Source organism: Bos indicus x Bos taurus, chromosome 26, assembly GCF_003369695.1.
Source record: "Bos indicus x Bos taurus breed Angus x Brahman F1 hybrid chromosome 26, Bos_hybrid_MaternalHap_v2.0, whole genome shotgun sequence".
Classification (NCBI taxonomy): domain Eukaryota; kingdom Metazoa; phylum Chordata; class Mammalia; order Artiodactyla; family Bovidae; genus Bos; species Bos indicus x Bos taurus.
This window is the reverse complement of record NC_040101.1, coordinates 9,817,635-9,838,007: the sequence shown is the minus strand read 5'-3', so window position 1 is coordinate 9,838,007 and position 20,373 is coordinate 9,817,635. Positions and strand designations below refer to the sequence as shown.

The 20,373-nt window shown below is 50.1% G+C and overlaps 1 protein-coding gene across 1 annotated transcript in view; it reads left to right on the top strand.

Annotated features, from left to right (window-relative positions):
* Nucleotides 1-20,373, top strand: part of BTBD16 (BTB domain containing 16) — a 52,692-nt gene that overhangs the window by 16,528 nt on the left and 15,791 nt on the right. The window contains exons 6-10 of the mRNA XM_027529190.1: nucleotides 301-390; nucleotides 1,655-1,769; nucleotides 6,127-6,196; nucleotides 7,147-7,277; nucleotides 15,528-15,647. Coding sequence (XP_027384991.1) covers nucleotides 301-390; nucleotides 1,655-1,769; nucleotides 6,127-6,196; nucleotides 7,147-7,277; nucleotides 15,528-15,647 — 526 coding nt within the window. The remainder of the gene's footprint in view (nucleotides 1-300; nucleotides 391-1,654; nucleotides 1,770-6,126; nucleotides 6,197-7,146; nucleotides 7,278-15,527; nucleotides 15,648-20,373) is intronic.

Here is a 20,373-nt window from a genome sequence, read left to right as displayed (position 1 = left end):
GCATTACTTTACTAGCATGTGAGATGAGTGCAATTGTGTGGTAGTTTGAGCATTCTTTGGCATTGCCTTTCTTTGGGATTGGAATGAAAACTGCAACTTCTTACGAGTCTTCAACTATTTCAAAATAAATAATCATTTCAACCACACATTCACTAAAAAAAAAAAAAGCAAATAAAGATAAGCAAAGCACAGCGTGATCCACGCCAAGGTCAAGGTTGTGCTCACGGTCCTGCAGCCTCACACTGTGCCTTGCACTGCGGCTGTCACACCTGTGCACCCTGGTCCCGTTTCTCTCCCTAGCCCAGCAGCCTGGGAGGAGCCGAGAACAGCGCCCCGTGAAGAAGATGATCCTCTCCTTGAAGATCAATGACCCTCTGGTCACGAGAGAAGGTAACGTGCCCCTGTCCTGGCATTCTGAGAACGTCGTTGAACAGCAGCCCTCTCAGGTTTGAAAGCAAATCAAACACCACAAACTGGAGGCGCACAGCGCTCAGCGCCTCCTTAGTAAACAGCTCGGAGGCGCAGGAGGCGGGGCAGGAGGCGGGGCCAACTTGGGGAAATGAAAGAATGGGGAATTGTGCTACAGAGAGGTGCTCATCCTTGTAAAGAGGCCGAAGCAGCCTTCCCAGATGGACCCGGGAAGGACGATGTCACAGCCCTTATGGGCCGTAGCGCCCAGGCAGCGCTCTCAGGCCCATCCTTGCCCTGGGCATCGCCCCCCTGCCCCCGCAGCCCCCAGCCCCCGCCATTCCCCGCAGGGCCCCTTCCGGCTGCCTTCCAGCAGCCCAGAGGGCTTCCTTGGGCTCAGCCTCTCCCCCTCCCATCCTGGCCACTTAGAAATACCTGCTGACAGGCGTTAATACAACCTGCTGTCTCGTGCCCTCAGGAAATTGTCCAGCCTCGATGGGGCTAGTTGTCCTCTGAGTGCCCCGAACGCACTCCAGCACTGTTTGGGATCAGGCAGGACTTGGAATAAGCTGGGTCCGTCTGCCCCTAACTGGGGACTAGCACATTATCCTGGCTCTTCCCAGGGGTCCTTAACCTTTTTGAAGACCCCAGACTCTGAGGAAGGCTTCCTTGATAGATCAGACAGTAAAGCGTCTGACTGCAACGTGGGAGACCGGGGTTTGATCCCTGGGTCAGGAAGATCGTCTGGAGAAGGAAATGACAATCAACCCACTCCAGTACTCTTGCCTGGAACGTCCCATGGATGGAGGAGGCTGGTAGGCTACAGTCCATGGGGTCACAGAGAGTCAGACAATCTGAGGACAACCTGCTGTTAAGTATGTCCAAAGAAAACAAAGCGTGCCTCCTTGCACACATGTTGGGCGGTGACCACCTCCCTGTCCAGGCCGCAGACCCACCAGGTTAGGACAGAAGCCCCAAGGCCCAGACTCACACAAGATTTTTCATAAGAGCCCTGTTTTCTTTAGCTTCATCCTCAACTGCTTTGGGGGCTGGGAGCCTGGGCAGCGTCTGCACCCAGGTCCGAGCGGGTGCGTTCTGGCTGCTGCATCTTGCCCGTCCCCAACTCGGGACACTCTTCCAGCACGCTGGTGGTGAAGGGTAGAGGGCAGGGGACGCCTGGACGTGGGGGACAGGGGGCTGCAGAGCCCCCAGGCTGATGGCTGGCCCTTGGATGCTGCCTCCCCAGCCTTCGCCACGGCCCTGAAGAACCTCTACATGCACGAGGTGAAGATATGCCTAGATGACGTGCTGGGCGTGCTGGCCGCTGCTCACATCCTCCAGTTTGGCAGCCTGTTTCAAAGGTGAGGCCGCCCAGCCTCCTGGTAGAGCAGCCAGGACCCCGAGGGCTCCAGGGGCCCCAGAACCTGCCCCCCTAACACCTCCTGTTCCGATTTGCTCAGACGAGGTGGTGACGTCACTCTCTCATTGGTGGTCCCGACCCTTCCCACTCCCCCTCGCCTCAGTGGCCCTGGGCCAGGTGGATTTGGCTCAGCCATTGATTGAACCACACCTTCATGCGTGTGTTCCTTTAAGAATGACTTCATGGGCTTTTCCAGGACACCAGAGAGGCAGTGGGCGCCTGATGGGCAGGGTCCCTGCCCTCTGAAGCTCCTGTCCAACTGTCTTCGAGACATTGGGAAAGAGTGAAGTGGGGTGGTGTGAAAGGTGGGGGATTCTCAAATGGAAAATTCTGTGTTATATAAAATTAATTTCAAGTAAAATTGGTACCTGCAGTTTGGAGGAGCATTTCTTAGAACTCCCTCCCCCACCTTTTTTTTGTTGTTGTTCAACCACTCAGTTGGGTCAGACTCTTTGTGACCCGATGGACTGCAGCACGCCAGGCTACCCTGTCCTTCACTATCTCCTGGGGTTTGCTCAAACCCATGTCCATTGAGTCAGTGAAGCCATCTCATCCTCTGCTGCCTTTTCCTGCTTTTGTCCTCAATCTTTCCCAGCATCAGGGTCTTTTCCAACGAGTTGGCTCTTCACACTTTTTTTTTTTGGTATCATCTAATAATCCTACACTCCATCAATGCTTATGAAAGGTAAGTGAACCAAATGGAAAAGCATTGATTAATTTTTCTCGAATATTCTGTCCCTTCTCTGGGGATTTTCCACAGATGTGTGCTTACTACTCTCACATCCTGAACACAGGGGTGGTTTCTTGTCGCCCTTTGATTTCTTACTTCCTGATGCAATTCAGTAGACAAGAGATTTAGGGCAGGGGTGCTTTGCCTGGTTTGTTTCACCACCCTAAGCTTCCGTTTCTTCATTTGAGGGAATGAATGAATGGACTTCCCATCCTAGCCTACAGAGGACATCCGCAGCTCTGTAAAAGGCAGGGGCAGTATCTCTTCCAAGGACCTAACTCATTTTTAATAGAATTCACCTCGCCAGATTCAACCCCACAGATTTTTTTTTTTGAGTCAATGCCTCATTTCTGGGGTCACCTGAAATAACTCTGGCCAGATCCTCAGTCTGGAGCATCTTGAAGCCTCGTTGGTGATGCAGATGCCTCTTGAACCCAGGGGTGCAGGCGGTCAGAGGTCTGGTTGTGGCCGCAGAGGACACACAGACAAGGGACTCCAGCATGTCAGCCTGGCCAGACTGGTGGATGGCTGGGGGATGGGAGGTTAGCTGTCATAGGCAGGGACAGGTCGTGGAGTCTCGAGGTGAACCAAGGCGTCTGACCTTGACCCTGGTCCAGGTTTTCCTGAGAATCCCCGCTCCCCGGCCATTGTGTGTCACGTGACTTTAGCTGAACGTAGCCTTGTGACGTATCATCACTATGAAATCACAGCTTCTGTACACAGGTGTTTCTCAGTGACTGGTGCCATGCAGGGAGATATCTCTGACCCCAAATCTGGAAGGCCAGCTTCCCTCCAGCCACCTCCTGTCTGTGAGGCTTGGCTGCCGTACCGGGGGCCAGATTTGAAGCCCCATGGTCCTTCTGGAGCCCTCACTCTGGCTTATCTGGGGCAGAGTCAGGAATGGCAGGTCATCCTTTCTTTCCTCCTCCACATGCCTTATCTTGAATGCCTGAGCAGGGAGGGCTCCGGATACTGAGCCAAGACTATCATTCCGCTGATGGGCAAATCTGGGCCCGCCTAGGGCTCACGGGCCCTCCCCGAGGTGCTGCAGATGACTGTGGTGGGGCTGGAATCCTAGTTCAGAGCCAGGCGGGCCTGACACCCAGCTGGGGTGGGTGTTGCCTGCCTTCGAGAGGCTGATGGTGCAGCTGGCAGGGATGTGGCAGTGCAAGCCTCAGTGTGCATGCACACGACTGTGTATGTGGGTGAGCAGAAGTCCCCCAGGTCACTCTGATAGCATTGCCACCCCAGGTGCGCTGGATGGGCTCTCAGAGGTCATCTTGGCTGAGATCCCCGCCAGCGCAAAACCGCTGGATGGCCACTGTCTGAATCACCCACCCTCGAGGCCACCCATCTTCAGGGGATGAAGTGTGTGTGTGTGTGTGTGTGGATTATACAGGGCGCTGCTCCTTAGACGCACACATCATTTGCATCAGTGACTGCTTTGACACAACTGGGATCATAGTTACTGGTTGTTGCCTGCACACACACACACACACACCCTCCTGAAGAGTCACTTGGGTCCCTCCAGGCCCACAGGGCTGGAAGGACATTTCCTTGCATCCGTGCAAAGTTGAACTCCATCTGTGAGTTACTGCCTGATGCCGCTAGACCTTCCGGAAGTGGAGATCCCCGGCCTCTCTGAGTTCGCAGGCAGCTGGCCTGGGTGGCCCCAGAACTTGCTCTCTGTCCTCCGGTCTGGGAAATCTGACCATTCCAGGCCCGCCCAGCTAGGGAGGCTCACGGTGAGGAGGGGGACCATGGGGGAAGGTGTGAGGAGCACTGTTTTCTGCGTCCCAGCTTCAAACCCAGCTAATTCCGCCCACGCATCTCCCCTGGCAAAGCCAGCACCTGAAGAACACCGCCCGTGGTGAGGGGTGGGGCCTGAACCTTCCGCATGGCCCCTCTCACAGCTGGTTTCCCCTCGCTGATCTGTGAGCTTGGCTCACGGCGAGCCCAGGAGCCCCAGGAGCGGAGGAGCCTTGTACTTGGCAGGTATTTCCAGAACCTGCCACAGAGGCTGCCGCAGACGAGACTCTTGGGATGCATATATGCTGGGAGGGCTGCTGCCTGGCAGTCTCTGGCTTCAAGGAGGCAGAAGCCCCAGGCTGAACAAGGGCATGGCAATCAAAGCAAAGGGAACACGTGGGGAGTAGCAACCACGGAGACTTCCAAGAGGAGGTGGTACTTGAACTGAGCCTGGGAGGAGTCCAGCTGTCAAGGATGTGAGAGAGGGGGCTTCCTGCCGATGAGAGCATAGAAATTGGAACTGCTTGGTCACTGAGAATCAATGTGGCTAGAGTCAGGGAGGGATGTGGAAAGATGATGGGAAAGGTGGGTGGGGCAGTTAGGCTGACTGCAGGTCATGCAGACCTCGAAGGCCATAGGAGCAGGTTCTACCTGGTTTTGCCAGCAGAGGAGAGCCTGAGGCTTGGGAGGAGAGTGACCAGAGCCTCTCTGTGTTATCGGCTTTGGGATACAGCTGTCATAATGTGGTCACCTGTCTGTATGTTAATGTGTGCTGGGCCCACTGGCTTTGTTCTTGGTAACCCAAGTGCCTCAAAGGGTGCCTGGCGCACAGTAAGTGCTCAGTAAACAGATCCTTGATAAATAAATGAACCAAGCTCCAGTACTTTGGCCACCTGATGCAAAGAGTCGACTCATTGGAAAAGACCCCGATGCTGGGAGTGATTGAGGTAGGAGGAGAAGGGGACCACAGAGGATGAGATGGTTGTATAGCATTGTCGACTCAGGGGACATGAGTTTGAGCAAACTCCAGGGAGATACTGAAGGACAGGGAAGCCTGGCGTGCTGTAGTCCATAGGGTTGAAAGGAGTCAGACATGACTGAGCGACTGACTGAACAACAAGTAAATAAGGCCTAGGTGTGAAAAGGATGGAGATTTTCATCAGAAAGTTGCTTTTTCAGTCTACTCTCATACAGAGAGGAAATAGGACTGGAGGCCCCTCTAAGAAGCTCTCAAATGGTCTGTACAGGAAAAACTTGCCTTCAGCAGGAAGGCAACCAAATGTCATCCTGGCTAAAATTAAAACCTAGCAAGGCGCTTTTCAACTTCCCTTTGGCTCAGTGGTAAAAAATCTGTCAACGCAGGAGCCGAGGGTTTGATCCCTTGGTTGGGAAGATCCCCTGGAGAAGGAAATGGCAACCCACTCCAGTATTCTTACCTGGGAAATCCCATGGACAGAGGAGCTGGTGGGCTACAGTCTATGGGGATGCAGAGTCAGACACGACTTAGCGACCAAACAACAACAGCAAGGCTCTTTTAGGGGCTTAATCTCTAAATAGTAATACTTCTCCTTGGTGCCAAAGCTACTCTGTTTTCTTTGGAAAGATTTGATCTCAGAGCTCACCTCCCTTAGCCCAGAGCTCTTTGCAACAAGCCTTGCTGGTCTTGTCCTCCAACCCTATGTCCACTATCTTAAAATACGGCGCTTTCCCTTGCATGAAAGGACCCTGTTGCCGGCATGGGGTTGAGTAAAACCTCTGGGGCTTCTCACTTCCCTGAACGCAGCCCGGGGCTTCCAGGAACAGTGTTCTGTCTCTGCAGGTGTGTGACCGTCATGATGAGCGGACTCACGCCGAGCACCATCAAAAACTTCTACCTGGCTGGCTGCACGGTGAGAACAACCTGGGTGGGCACACAGCATCTTGGGGACCCTCAAGAGCACCCAGACTCTGGGATTTCAGCGCCAAGAAATCTGTCTGATGGCACCAACCTAACTGTGCCCACCTTTTATTTTGCCAAGTGAACAATTAAAAAAAATCATTTTATCTTTAAAAGAATATTTTAACACCCCCCACCCCCAAATAGAAAAGCTTTAATTGGGAAAGAGGGCGGGAAAAGGGACAGCCTTTCTCATCAAAACAGCAGACAACGTTCCAGGACATTCTTGGTGGGACTGAGGGAAATGCATCCCATTTGGGCCCAGTCAGTACGTCAGGGTTGGCAATAAATGCTGTATTCTAACTCTCATTATCAGAGGAGAAAAGTGAGACCCAAGGCCGGTGGAGCTTCCGTGATCAGTCACAGACGTCAGTCCAGAGATTTCGGCATACAAGCCCATGTAACTAGTTGCATTGCAGCATGCAAGCCCACTTAACTAGGTCAGACCACTTAACTAGTTGTATGACCTCAGGCAAGAGCAGGAATGTTGGAGCCTCAGATTTTCCATTGGTGAAATAGGAATAATGATGAACCAACCTCATAGGGTAGCAGGATGGATTTGAATCAACCTAGTGCAGCGCCTTGAGCATCGCAAACACTCAGAAAATGTTATCAGTGCATGTGTTTTGAAGAGGTTTGAGCAGGGCTGCAGCACGGCCCTTCTAAGAGCACGCTTGTTGGATCATCATATTCCAGCAGAGGGCGCTGAGATATCAGCGATTCCTTTCTACCTTAATTTTTTTTTTTTTTTTTTTTGCCTGCACCCTCGGCGGGTAGAATCTTAGTTCCCCGGCCACGAATCGAACCCACACCTCTGCAGTGGAAATGCAGACTCGCAACCATTGGACCACCAGGGTAAGTACCAGAGACTCCTTTTTCAATGGGCGTTTCCTATCTTCTCAGTACAAGGAAGAGCCCCTCACCACCGCCTGTGAGAAATGGATGGAGATGAACTTGGTCCCTCTGGTGGGGACACAGATCCACCTCCGGAAAGTCCCAAAGGAGCTGCTCCACAAAGTGCTGAAGTCCCCCAGGTCAGAGCTGGCTCTCAGGAAGGAGTCTCTGGGGTAGGAGGTGGGGATGGGAGGGGGGATGGGTAGGGTAGACGGATGGGGCGGGGAGTGCCGAACTCACACCGCTGCTGGACATGCGCAGTGTGCAGTGCCTCCTCCATCCCAAACGTCCCGGCCTCCTGGACAGCCCGGCCTCTGGAGGGGCCAAAACGTGGGTCCTGTGCTCGGGCAGGGGGAAGGATGCTGTTCAGCAGAGTAAGGATCCTTTGGGTGCCCGCTGTTTCACTGTGAAAGTGTTAGTCGCTCAGTCGTGTCCAGCTCTTTGCGACCCTATTGACCGCCAGGCTCATCTGTCCGTGGGGTTTTCCAAGCATGAATACTGGAGTGAGTAGCCATTCCCTTCTCCAGGGGATCTTCCCCACCCAGGGATGGAACCTGGGTCTCCTGCATTGCAGGCAGATTCTGTCTGTCTCACTCACATGGTAATGAATTAAGCGATTGCATAAATAATTTTTAAAGTTCTGTCAGTATTAAGACACATGCATCATGGAAAATTTGGAAACTTGGGAAAAGGGGAAAAGAAAAAAAGCTCTCAGGCCTAAATCAGTTTCTGTCTCCAGCCCTGGCCCTCCCCTCAACGGCTCTAGACCCAGGCATTCCACTGCCTGTATGACCTCTCTGACAGTTAAGGCTAAGCCCTGATGCTTGGTGCCCTTGTCCTTTATGGCACCCCTTACCCAGTGTTCCTCAACCAACTGTCATGCCCTTGGGAGTCCTTCTGGACACCACTTCATCCTCCCCCCAAGAGCACCCCATCTCTGTGGGCCTCCACGTGGGCACCAGCCAGAGGTCAAACCTCCGCATCTCCCACCCGGATCAGCGCAGGGCCAGCTAACCCAGGCTCGTGCCTGCTCTTAACCCCCCTTTCAATCAAATCGCTAACCCAAAGGTCTTTAGCTCTGACAGTTCGGCTCCTGTCTTATCCACGTGACCACGACAAGGCTTGCCTTAGATGCCAGCCAATGCTTGGCCTATTAGGTTATTTCCAATGTTTCACTGATATAAATAGCACCTTGGTGACATTCTTCGATATATATTTATTTTCATCTCAGATTATTTTCCCACATTGAATTCCTAGAAGTGAAGTTCCTAAGCCAAAGGCACTTTAGTTTTTATTAGTGTTTAAAAGTATATTTTACTTGAAAATAGTTTCAAACAAATTAGATAACAAGAATAGTGCAAAGGCTCTCTCAGTACCCTTTACCCTGTTTGGTTCAGTCTCTGACCTGTTTGCTTTATTATTTGCATCTGTGTGTGCCTATTAGCACACATTTTTTAATCCTTTGAGGACAAGTTGCATACATCATGTTCCCTTAACCTTGAATACTTCAACGTTTCATAATAAAGAGAATTTTTCTAATATAATCACAAAGCAGTTAACAACTTGAGGAGATTTGACACTGATGTAATACCTTAAGGTCTTTTGCTCAACACTAACCTTCATAGCATCCTTTTTCCTCCAGTACAGGATCTGATTAGGACCACATATTAAATAACAAGCTTGGGAACTCGGGTCCTAATGGCATCCCCAGGCCCTGGGTGGGCTCCCACCATTTTTCCCTGCTGTCCATGGCCTGTCCAGAAGCGTGTGCTCTCCACCCTCCATGGAGCAAAGGTTGTGCAACGCTTGAAGAAAAGATAAACAGGGCAGCCCTTAGACTTTTCGTAACACTGTCCCTCCCTTGGAAAGTCTGAGCTGTCCCTCCCCCACTTGGTAGCATTTAACCAAGAAAGGGGAAAAAAATGTCTGACCACAGCCAGCATGGTAGCAATGGCACAGGCCCTAGAAAATGCTGGCTGGGCAGGAAAAGAGGTCAAGAACATTACGTGTCAAGTGTCTAGACTCAGGTTTGGGGAGACATGACTGATGTGGAAACTGGGTCCTGCTCCTCTGGCCCCTCCCCAGGAGATGGCTGTCAGCACCGATGGTGCCAGGCTCTCCGGGCAGAGGTGGAAGCGAGGGGAGCCTGCATGACCTCGGGCGTATCATTAGCTAGTGTGCCCTGGAAGGATCACACTCTCAGCTACCAGACCTCGTGCTCACTTCTTACCTTCCCAGGTGAACTCTCCCCACCTGGTTGCTGTCCTTAAAGCTGGTCATCTTTAAAGCTGATGTCCTGCCTTAAAGCTGGAGGAGGGAGGTGGGGAACGAGAGTCAGAAAGAGGGGCCCAGGCTAACACCCAGTGCCTGGGGACATGGTTAGAAATTTACCTGGCTCGGGCTTTTCATCTGAGTGTCTGGTGGGCTTGGCGCCCAGACCACACCTGATTAAGAAGAGGCCTTTGGACGAGTTAACTTTTACCGAGCGCTTCTGGGTGTGTGCTGTGCTGTGTGCACTGGCCCTTTTAACCCCCACAACCCTATGCGGTAGGTATGATCATTGTCCCTAAGATAGGAGGCGTAATAAAAGGCAGGGCCTGAGCTCGGGGCTCCAGGCTCCAAGGTCCAGGCTCCCAGCCTCATGGCTGCACAGTCTCCTTGTGTGTAGCAGAAGCCAGGCTTCCCAACAACCAGAGCTCAGTGAGATCTGGACTGTCCTGGGAAGTCACATGGCCCAGAGCAGCTGTGGAAAGGCCAGCCCGGGGTCAGGGATGGAGAGTCTCTTGGCCCCACTTAGCGCAGACTGTGACCCATCCCCGGCTTGTGGTCATGGTGTTTGGGTTGGAAACAATGTCCATCTCAGCAGATGTTTCAACTTCAAGGCTATTCACCTTCCCCAAAGTCCCTTTGACCTCATCTTCCTTTGGGTTTTCTTTCCATCTTGTAAATGGCCTTCGGTAAAATACAGTTTTCCTGACCCCCTGGGCCTCTGGTTTTCAGTTAATTTTCTTCATAGAGGTCATCACTCAGTGACCCTGTTTCACTCACTCTAATATTACGGAAGCTTCATTCCAAGGTCTGTTTTTCTGGAAGCCAATCTCCGTGTCGACTTAGGAGGGTGGAGAATTCAGACGGTTATCTATCTAGTTCTAGCTGCACGGAAGGCTGCCCTGCAACCAGGGGGAACGTGTCTTCCTCCCTGACTTCCTGTCTATGATACAAGGAGTCCGGAGGGCTCAGGAATTCCCTGAGAACAGCTGCCACGTCCTCTACGGCATCTGCAGCACCAATGGGCTTCCCTCTCAAATGTAGTATTTCCCAAAGCTATTTGGAAGGACTGATGCTGAAGCTGAAGCTCCAATATTTTGGCCACCTGATTCAAAAACCTGACTCATAAGAAAAGACCCCGATGCTGGGAAAGGCTGAGGGCAGGAGGAGAAGGGGAGGACAGAGGATGAGATGGTTGGATGGCATCATCGACTCAATGGACGTGAGTTTGAGCAAGCTCCGGGAGATAGTGAAGGACAGGGCAGCCTGGTGTGCTGCAGTTCATGGGGTGGCAAGAAGTTGGACACAACTGAGCGACTGAACAACAATGCTTCTCTGGCTGATAACACCACCACCTACCAGTTATGAAGCACTGGGGTGTATGGAATACTCTGAGTGGGCAATCAGGTCTCATTCTTACAGCAGCCCCTTTGGAGGGTGTTCCTTGTAGTTTCCCCTGCAGAATGGAGATCACAGGAAGGGATTGCTCCCCTCATGCAAAATGAGAGTTGAAATTTGAAGCCAGGTCTGAGTGGCCTCAACACCCATGGTTATTATCAGTCCACTGATGTGCTCTGCTCCAAACCTTCTTATTCCTTATTGATGGCCAGACATATGGATGGTCATCTTTTTTGTTATAAAAAAAAAGTTACAAAGGTAGGCAGATAATACAAAATACAGTTGGATTATCCATCTCCTCAAATGAACACATGGTAAAATTTTGTCATAAATTAAGAAATAAAACATCCAACAAAGCAGAAGTCACCTTCCCCAGCCCTCCCTCCACCTCGCAGCCTTATTCTTCATCTTTCCTCTTGTCTTCCTCCCCTCCTTAAAGTCAACCAAGCCACTGTTGTGAATTTGTGTGCCTCTAACCCATGAGATTACATGCTTGCTACATATATGTACATGCGAAAATTATGCACAGTATGGTTTTGCAAAGGTTTAAATTTCTCAGATTGTGACATTCTGCTACTATTCACGAACATCATGTGACTTGTTCTCTCCATGTTGATATTTATGTACTTAATCAGCGTTTTTAATTTTAGTTGTTGTACAGGGCTCCAGTGGGTGAACAGACAGCAATTTTTTTCATTCCCTTTCTAATGTCTTGTGTTTGGTTTGGCTTCCTGTCTTGCTAGGACAGTCAGTGCTGCAATGGGTAACCTCATTCATATTTTCTTGTTCACTTGGACATGGCTTTCTCTAGGGCTTGTATTCAAAAGGAGACATTTATTGTTTATATATAGTTTTCTCACACACAAAAAATAGAGGACAGTGTCTTATTAAAGGCATTCTTACACTCATTACATCTCAGTGGCCGCTTGAGAGCCCCTGAAAACACATGTAGAGCAGTCCAGATGTTTGCCTGTGCTAGAGGGAAGTTTAGGATCTCTGTGAGTTCCATCTCGATTCAGATCATCAGAACTCTTAGGTAAATGAAAAAATGTTTGAATGTCCTCAGTGTGATGATTTCCTGTAGGAACTAATATTTTAGGGTGATGCTTGGATTTCATCCTAGTGCAAACCCAGCTGATGCTTGGGTTTCCCGGGTGGCTCAGTGGTAAAGACTCTGCCTGCCTGTGCAGGAGACACAGGTCTGATCCCTGGGTCAGGAAGATCCCCTGGAGGAGGAAACGGCAACCCACCTCAGTATTCTTGCCTGGGAAATCCCATGGACAGCAGAACCTGCTGGGTTACAGTCCATGGGGTCGCTAAAGAGTTGGGTACAACTCGGTGACTAAACAGCAGCTGATACTTGGACTAAAAACCGAGGCCTTTATTTCGACAATTATCTTTCATCATAAAATTGTAACCAGGGTCCTTATCCGTGGGGCTCTTCATTACTCCCCTTGTGTCGTAAACCCCTCTTTAGTAAGATCTCAAAGAACCTTCTGGGCGTGGGGACCTCAAGCGTGGGTTCTGCAACAGAAGACTCGTAGCCCCCCAGCCCAGCAGTGGTTGGAGTCCTGGCAGAGTTCTTTTTTGGGAACCTCGTTCCAGGAGGTTCTATGAGCCCTCCCCTCCTGCCTCTCCATTATTGCCCAGACAGTGACAAATTCAGTCCTGTCTGCCCACAGTCAAAACTGGTGCATCTGTAGGTGCCTAAGAACAAAGAATAGGAAAGAGACCGTCCTACCACATCCAGAAATAGTGGGGGAGGTGGGAAGGCGACATTCCTGCTGCCCTTGGAGTCACGATTGAGCTTGGCTTGCACCCATCATGACCGCTGAAGTGGTGGGTGAAGAGGCTGTGATACATTTTGAAGCCAGGGTACATCTCCACGGTCAGAGACAGAAAATATCAATGGGTTTAAGAAATGGTGCAATGACTCCTTGGAGAACTAAGTCATCAGAGGCTGTGAGAGGACCTGTTTGGGAAGCATCCTTTACAGAGCTGACTTAATGGACAGCAACATCCTCTTCTCCTCATCCCTTATTTCTTGATTTATTCTCTCTCTCTCTCTCTTTTTTTTTTTTTTGGTGCTGCGCGGCATATGGGATCTTAGTTCCCCAACCAGGGATCAAACCCACACCCCCTGCACTGGAAGCGCAGTCTTAACCGCTGGACTGCCAGGGAGTCCCCCTTGTTTCTTATTGAGATGCATTGCGCTGCTGCAGGCACAGTGTGGGCTCTGGAGCCAGGATTGAGCCCCACCACCTAGGAGTTGGAGCTGCTGTCCTCTGAGCCCATTGCTGTGTCCAGGAACTGTGCTAGGCAGGCTGTATGTGTGGTCAGCTCAGTGTGTCTGTGTGTGTGTGTTAGGCACTCAGTTGTGTCTGACTCTTTGCAGCCCTGTGGACCGTAGCCCGGCCAGGCTCCTCTGTCCATGGGATTTTCCAGGCAAGGATACTAGAGTGGGTGGCCATTCCCTTCTTCAGATGATTTTCCTGACCCAGGGATCAAACCCTAGTCTTCTGCCTTGCAGACAAATTCTCTACCATCTGAGCCACCAGGGAAGCCCAGAGGCACCAGGGAAGCCCAGTCAGCTCAATAATGGTCCCCCGAAGATGTTGACATCCCAACCCCTGGAACTTGTGAAAACGTTGGGTTGCACAGCAAAGGGGAATCAAGTTTGCAGATGAGACTAAAGTGGCACTAGAATGACCTTGAGATGGGGAGGTTACCCTGGATTTCCCAGGTGCCCCTAATGGAATCACCAGACTCTTCAGTGTGGGAGAGGGAGGAGGAAGAGTCAGAACCAGAGGGAGATTTGAAGATGCTGTGCTGCTGGCTGGAAGATGAAGGAAGGGGCCACAAGCCAAGGCATGCCAGTGGCCTCTAGGAGCTGGAAAAGGCAAAGAAATGATTTTCACATAGAACCTCAGGAAGGAGCATGGCCACGCCCACACCCTTATCTTAACCCAGTGAGGGTCATTTTGTACTTAGGGATCCTGGAACGAAAGACTGAAGGCAAAAGGAGAAGGGGGCAGCAGAGGATGAGATGGTTAGATAGCATGACTGACTCAGTGGACATGAATCTGAACAAACTCCAGGAGATGCTGAAGGACAGGGGAGGCTAGCATGCTGCAGTCCATGAGGTCGCAGAGTCAGAAATGAATTAGTGACCAAACAACAACAAATTTGTGTTGTTTTAAGCCTCTTGGTTTGTGGCAGTTTATTACAGCAGTGACAGGAAACTCACACAGATCATACAAACTCACCCCACACAGCCTTCATAGTACAGTCAGTCTCCTACCTGCTTCAAGTTTCGAGCTTTCAAAGATGTACGTGCATTCATTCATGTCCAGTCATATAAGATAGTGCACATGCCTGGCATACACTGTCACATGTATGCACCCTCTATAAGCAATTGTGGTTTTGTGTGCTTTACTGTACTGTATATGGTACAGTATCTTTACTTCAAGTCTAGGATGTCTGGAAACAAGCATTAAAAAAGTGGTAAATAGCTAATTGTGTTAGTTGGGTACCTAGGCTAAGTTTGTAGGAAAGTGTGAAAGTGTTAGTCGCTCAGTCGTGTCTGACTCTTTCCGACCCCATAGACTGTAGCCCGCCTGCTAGGCTCCTCTGCCCATGGAATTTTCTTGGCAAAAATACTGGAGTGGGTTGCCATTCCCTTCTCCAGGGGATCTTCCTGACCCAGGGCTCGAAAGTTTGCTGGATTTAGGGACAAATTGGACTTCTGAGCTCGCTCTCAGAAAGAGCTTTGTGTGTGTAGGGAACTTACTGTACCCTCTTAGCAGTGGCTGTAATCGCTACATTACAGATGAGCGAGTTGCAGCTGCAGGGCCGGAAAGCAGCCTGCAAGAGATTCCGCAGCCAACTTGGGGCAGAACTGACCCCTGCCCAGGTCTGACCTCAGAACTGTGTGACTCTGGACAAGTTATTCCCCAGTTGGGCCCAGAATTGGAATATGACCAATGAAGCATTCACCTTGGGTGCAATACTTAAGGGACACCAAAAACCTTCAGCCATTGAGATAAAGTATATCTTAGTGCCATATTTTACAGTGAAAATTAATATGCTGAACAAAACATTAAATTTTTAAATAAACAGGGTCAGTCTTAATAATATCCATATCTATAAAGTATGAAAGTGAAAGTGTTATTCAGTCATGTCCAATTCTTTGCGACCCCATGGACTGGGGTCCACCAGGCTCCTCTGTCCATGGAATTCTCCAGGCAGGAATACTGGAGTGAGTTGTCATGCCTTTCTCCAGGAGATCTTCCTGACCCAGGGATTGAACCTGGGTCTCCTGCATTGCAGGAAGTTTCTTTCCCGTCTGAGCCACCGGGGAAGCCACATCTATAAAAGTAAGAAATATATCCCAACTTTGCAGGGTTACTGGGTGGAATTTAATAAAAGGACATATGGAACCACCTTGAGAACACCGCCTCCTACTAGGAGCTCATTCAATGAGATGGTCATGATTTTAGAGTGCACAGCAGGTGGGTGAAGGCTCAGGTTGGCTGAAGATCAAGTCCCAGCCGTGCCAGTTACCAGCTGAGTGACCTGAGACTTGGTATCTCTCTGTGAGTCCACATACAGACTCAGGGTGGCGTCGCCTCCTTCCTGAACTCACTCTCAACTTTTCACTCTCATACACACAGCATGGTTTTTGCTACTCCTCAATTGACTTCTCAATCTTTTGTTTTGGCCAGGTTGTTTACTTTTAGTGAGTTTGACCTTCTGAAAACGCTCCTTTTGTGGGTCTACTTGCAGCTGAACAACAAAACTCAGACGTTTCCGATGTACCAAACCGTGTTGATGTTTTTTAGCAGGTAACGTAACATAGTGTTGATTGACGAATTGTGCACACACTGTTTCTTTGCTCCTAATACCGTGGAGGAAGCGTTAGTGATACTGTTTTTCATAGTATCATTCAGAGGGCTTACAGTGCGGTTTTCTTATGGGATCTAAGATCATGGGATAACTTTGCACCACTGCTGCTGCTAAGTCGCTTCAGTCGTGTCCGACTCTGTGTGACCCCATAGATGGCAGCCCACCAGTCTCCCCTGTCCCTGGGATTCTCCAGGCAAGAACACTGGAGTGGGTTGCCATTTCCTTCTCCAGTGCATGAAAGTGAAAAGTGAAAGTGAAGTTGCTCAGTCGTGTCCGACTCTTAGCGACCCCATGGACTGCAGCCTTCCAGGCTCCTCCGTCCATGGGATTTTCCAGGCAAGAGTACTGGAGTCAGGTGCCATTGCCTTTTCCATGTATAATAGGAGTTATGAGACAGTCATGTGCATCTGTGCCACGACTGTGACAGTCTATGTCATGTCTATGACAGTCACGTGTTCTATGTCCAGTAAAAAGCATGATACAAAAGGTACTTTTTTTCCCTCAGGGAAATTACCATTCTGTATTGGCCTTGAGTTTTTCATACTTAAAATATGCCTAAATCAGACCAGAGCATTCTGGTTTGTGTCTCACTGGATAGCAGCATTCCGAATGTTCTGGACAGATGAAAAAGCATTTGAACTTAAAAAGACTTCATAGCATTAATCTAGTCTCTTAGACTCTCTAAGCTTATAAATTCTAAAAGTTATATATCTCAACATTTCAGTGAAAAATGACATATAAATGATTCCTTTTGCTGTACTGCAGAAACTAACAGAACATTGTAAAGCAACTCTAATAATTTTGCTATACTCCGATAATTTTACTATACTCCAGTTAATTTTAAAAATAACTTACAGGATAAGGATGGGCACCATTTAATTATGCTTACTAAATGCAGCAATTCTGACCAGTACTTTCTATTTGTAATCTCATTTAATCTATGTCATACTTGGGGCTGGATTTATTATTCCCATTTCACAGATGAGGAAACTGAGGTGGAGATGACTATCTTGTCAGAGATCATACAAGTGATAAGGGGTTAGAGCCTGACTTGAACCCAGACTTGCCAACTGCCAAGAAGCTTTGCTTCCCATTCCTGGAATGAGAGGGTTCCTCTCTTGTGCATGCTGCAGTTGGTTCAGTAGTGAACCCCCAGGTTTGGTGTTTGGAACAGTTCTGAGGCTGCCGATCGGTTCAGTGCTGTGATTAGCCAGTTGCTTCTAAACTTGCCTTGCAGCGCATCTCCTTCCCCTGCCCTGTCCTCCTCTGCCTGTGTTTTCTGTCTGTTCGGCCCATTAGCAATGTCAGCTTGGGCAGTTTGGGGCCCGGGAACAGGCTGGGGGTGCAGGTGAAAGCAGCAACCTATTTTGCACCTCTTTGTTGTTGTTTAGGCTCTCAGGCATGTCCAATCTTTGTGCCCCATGGACTGTAGCCCACCAGGCTCCTCTGTCCATGGGATTTCCCAGGCAAGAACACTGCTGTGGGCTTCCAATTCCTTCTCCAGGGGATCTTCCTATATCAGGGATCAAACCCACATCTCCTGCCTTGGCAGGCAGATTCTTTACCACTGAGCCACCTGGGACACCCACTGTGTCTTTTTAGCCTCTATTAAAACCTTGTAAATACTCTCATATCATCCATGCTGGTTGCTGAGTGTGGTGGTCCTATGGGCAAAGACAGCGCCAGGAAGATCTACCCTAGATGGACTGTCTTAGCTTCATGGGCAGGCTTACCTTCTGTTCCCCACATCAGCAGTGATGGGGGCTTCCAAGCAAGATAAGGTGTGTTCAAGGAAATCAGGAGATGCCTTTCCTTTTGCACAAGTGCATTTAGCAAACACACCGTCCACACATTCATCAGCACGTTGACCAGCTTATGCCAAATTTCACTGGCCTTGTTCCGAAGTAGTTAATCCTTTCCTAGAACATCTGTGCACCACGTCAACTAAAGAGCCCGTTTTTTCCTGTCTTATCGGGGGAAAGCAGTATTCATTGCCAGAATGATATGTCCTTGCTTAGCTTCTATATAATTTGCTTTGAACTCGAATGTCTTAAATCCACACCCCGCCAACTCTTTTAATAGCCCAAGAGGCACTTTTTCCAGTGAGTCATGCACACCAGGAAAAGTCACTACTTGGCACCAGGTTAGGTCTCCTACTGGAAACGTCTAGAACCGGGAGATAGGAAATGAGCTAGAATGTAGGTGATTCATTTCAACTGTTTTTTACTGGGAGAGGAACAAGTGGAAGTGAGGGAGCTGAGGCCTATGGCCCTGAAAGTGAGGATTCCTGGGCCTGCCTGAGCTGGGGTCTCGAAGCTTCCTCCTGCCTGGGGGTAGGTCTCACAGTTATAGCTTCTCCATTCCTCCCGAATCCACAGTGATTCCATTTTGATCCCGGACCTCAGCCCTCTGTGTCGTGCATTTCTCCAAGGCCCCGAGCCTGCTGGGATTCCTTGTTGGAAACCGTTCATGTGTTTCCAAATGGCCTCCCTGCCCAACCTGAGCAGTCGGGATGGTATCCTTTACCTGGCGCTATATTCTCTGACTGCAGGGTGGGAGAGAGTCTTGCCAGCCTGCCCACCTGCCCTGCATCCCTCCTTCCTTTCCCCTCCCTCTCCCTCCGGCAGGTTTGGTGTCCTCTTGGGAGAAAAGACGAGACAGTTCTGGACCTCAGATGCTCTTCCCCCTGGTGATCACCCAGGCTCACCCCCAACTTGGAGGCCCATGGCCCATTTTTAGGACTATGGGTGGCTTGCCTACCATCCCAGCTCACTACCCACGCTCAGCATGGTGGCACCTACAGGTCTCCCTGGTCAATGACTTCACCTCCCAAATGTGTGTCCTGAGTGTTGTTCATTGGAAGGACTGATGTTGAAACTGAAACTCCAATAGTTTGGCCACCTGGTGCAAAGAGCTGACTCATGGAAAAGACCCTGATGCTGGGAAAGATTGAAGGCAGGAGGAGAAGGGGATGATGGAGGATGAGATGGTTGGATGGCATGAGTTTGGACATGAGTTTGAGTAAACTCCGGGAGTTGGTGATGGACAGGGAGGCCTACTGTGCTGCAGTCCCTGGGGTTGCAAAGAGTCGGACACGACTGAGGGACTGAATTGAACTGAGCCAAGGGATGAGCAGTCTCTCTCCCCAGCACCCCACTCCAGCCAGCTGGCGTTGCCCCTTCTTCTCTGTCCATCCATGGAGGGGACCCTGTGGGAGCTTCAACCACTGGTTCCTTATGAACGGCTTGGTGGGCACATGCATTTTGCCTCCCCGGGCACATCATAAGCAGCTTGAAAGGGAGGGTTTGTAATCCTGTATTGTGGCCCAAGCTTACGGAGCACAATGCTGAGCATGTAACAGCTTAGGGAATGATGAAGTGAAGTGAAGTCAAGTCGCTCAGTCGTGTCCGACTCTTTGTGACCCCATGGACTGTTAGCCCACCAGGCTCCTCCGTCCATGGGATACTCCAGGTAAGAATACTGGAGTAGGTTGCTATTTCCTTCTCCATCAAACATTCATCAGAGAAGTGGGTCTTACTATGCCGATGCCAGACTCAGAGAACAGCATGTCTGCTGCAACTCAAAATAAGAGGTGTGGCTTTTTTTTTTTGTTTATTTATGTATTTAGACCACACCCTGTGGCATGTGGGAACTTAGTTCCCTGACCAGAGATGGAACCTGCGCCCCTTGTAGTGGATAAGAGCAGAGTCTTAACCCCCAGAATGCTAGGGAAGTCCTTCCATCTTTATTGATGAGTAGGGTCTGTTTGGTGGACTAGACTAGGAAGAGTTCTAAGGCTTTCATGAGGCTCAGCAAGAAATAATGTCTCACTAGGTTGGTGATGCCGACCTAGGACATGAGCAGGCGCTGATGGTGCCCAGGCTCTGTGTTGGCCTGAGGATCCTCAGGGCTGAGCTTCAGAGCTGCTGGCCTGAGGGCTCAGGCTTCGAGAAGGCACCTCTACTCCTGGGGTGGAGGAGGGAGCCTGTGGGAAGCCATGGTCTCCAGAACTGAGTCACCAGGAGAGCTGAGCTCCACAGTCCAGTGAAGACAGAGGGAACAGCTAGGCAGGGAAGTTTCCATGGCCACTGACGGGGACACGCCAGGAGCATTGAAAGGTGGGGCAGAAGAGCAGACCTTGGGAGACAGTACACAGGCCTGGGAATGAGAACCAAGGAAGTTGGCTGGCTTGCCCCATTTTTAAAGTTGCATCTGTTGTTGAAATTATTTAAATGACAGAGTGGTTTAGAAGAGAGGTCAGAGTGGACCTCCGCAACAGGACTTTCATAGCATGACAGCAGCGAGAGTAGCTGCCTGAGTGTCAGACCAGCCAGGAGTGAGGCTGAGCTGCAGCTCGGGGTTCCAGCTGGGCCAGCAGTGGCCCAGTGTCCAGAAAGGAGAGTTTGGAGCAGCAACTGAGCCAAACAGACCAGACACTCCTTTGCTCATCTGTCTTGGCAATGTCTTGAGCTAGGAGGGAAGGTATCTAAGTAGTTAACTCCTTCGGCACCACTGTACCTGCAAATAAAGATATATGTCCAAGTCTTGTACTCACTTGTGTTTTATTCATCTATTTTCTTTCATTCATTCAACATATTTATTGGACATTTTCTCTATGCCAGGGGCACCAAGGGGGCTCAGAGGGTAAAGAATCTGCCTGCAGTG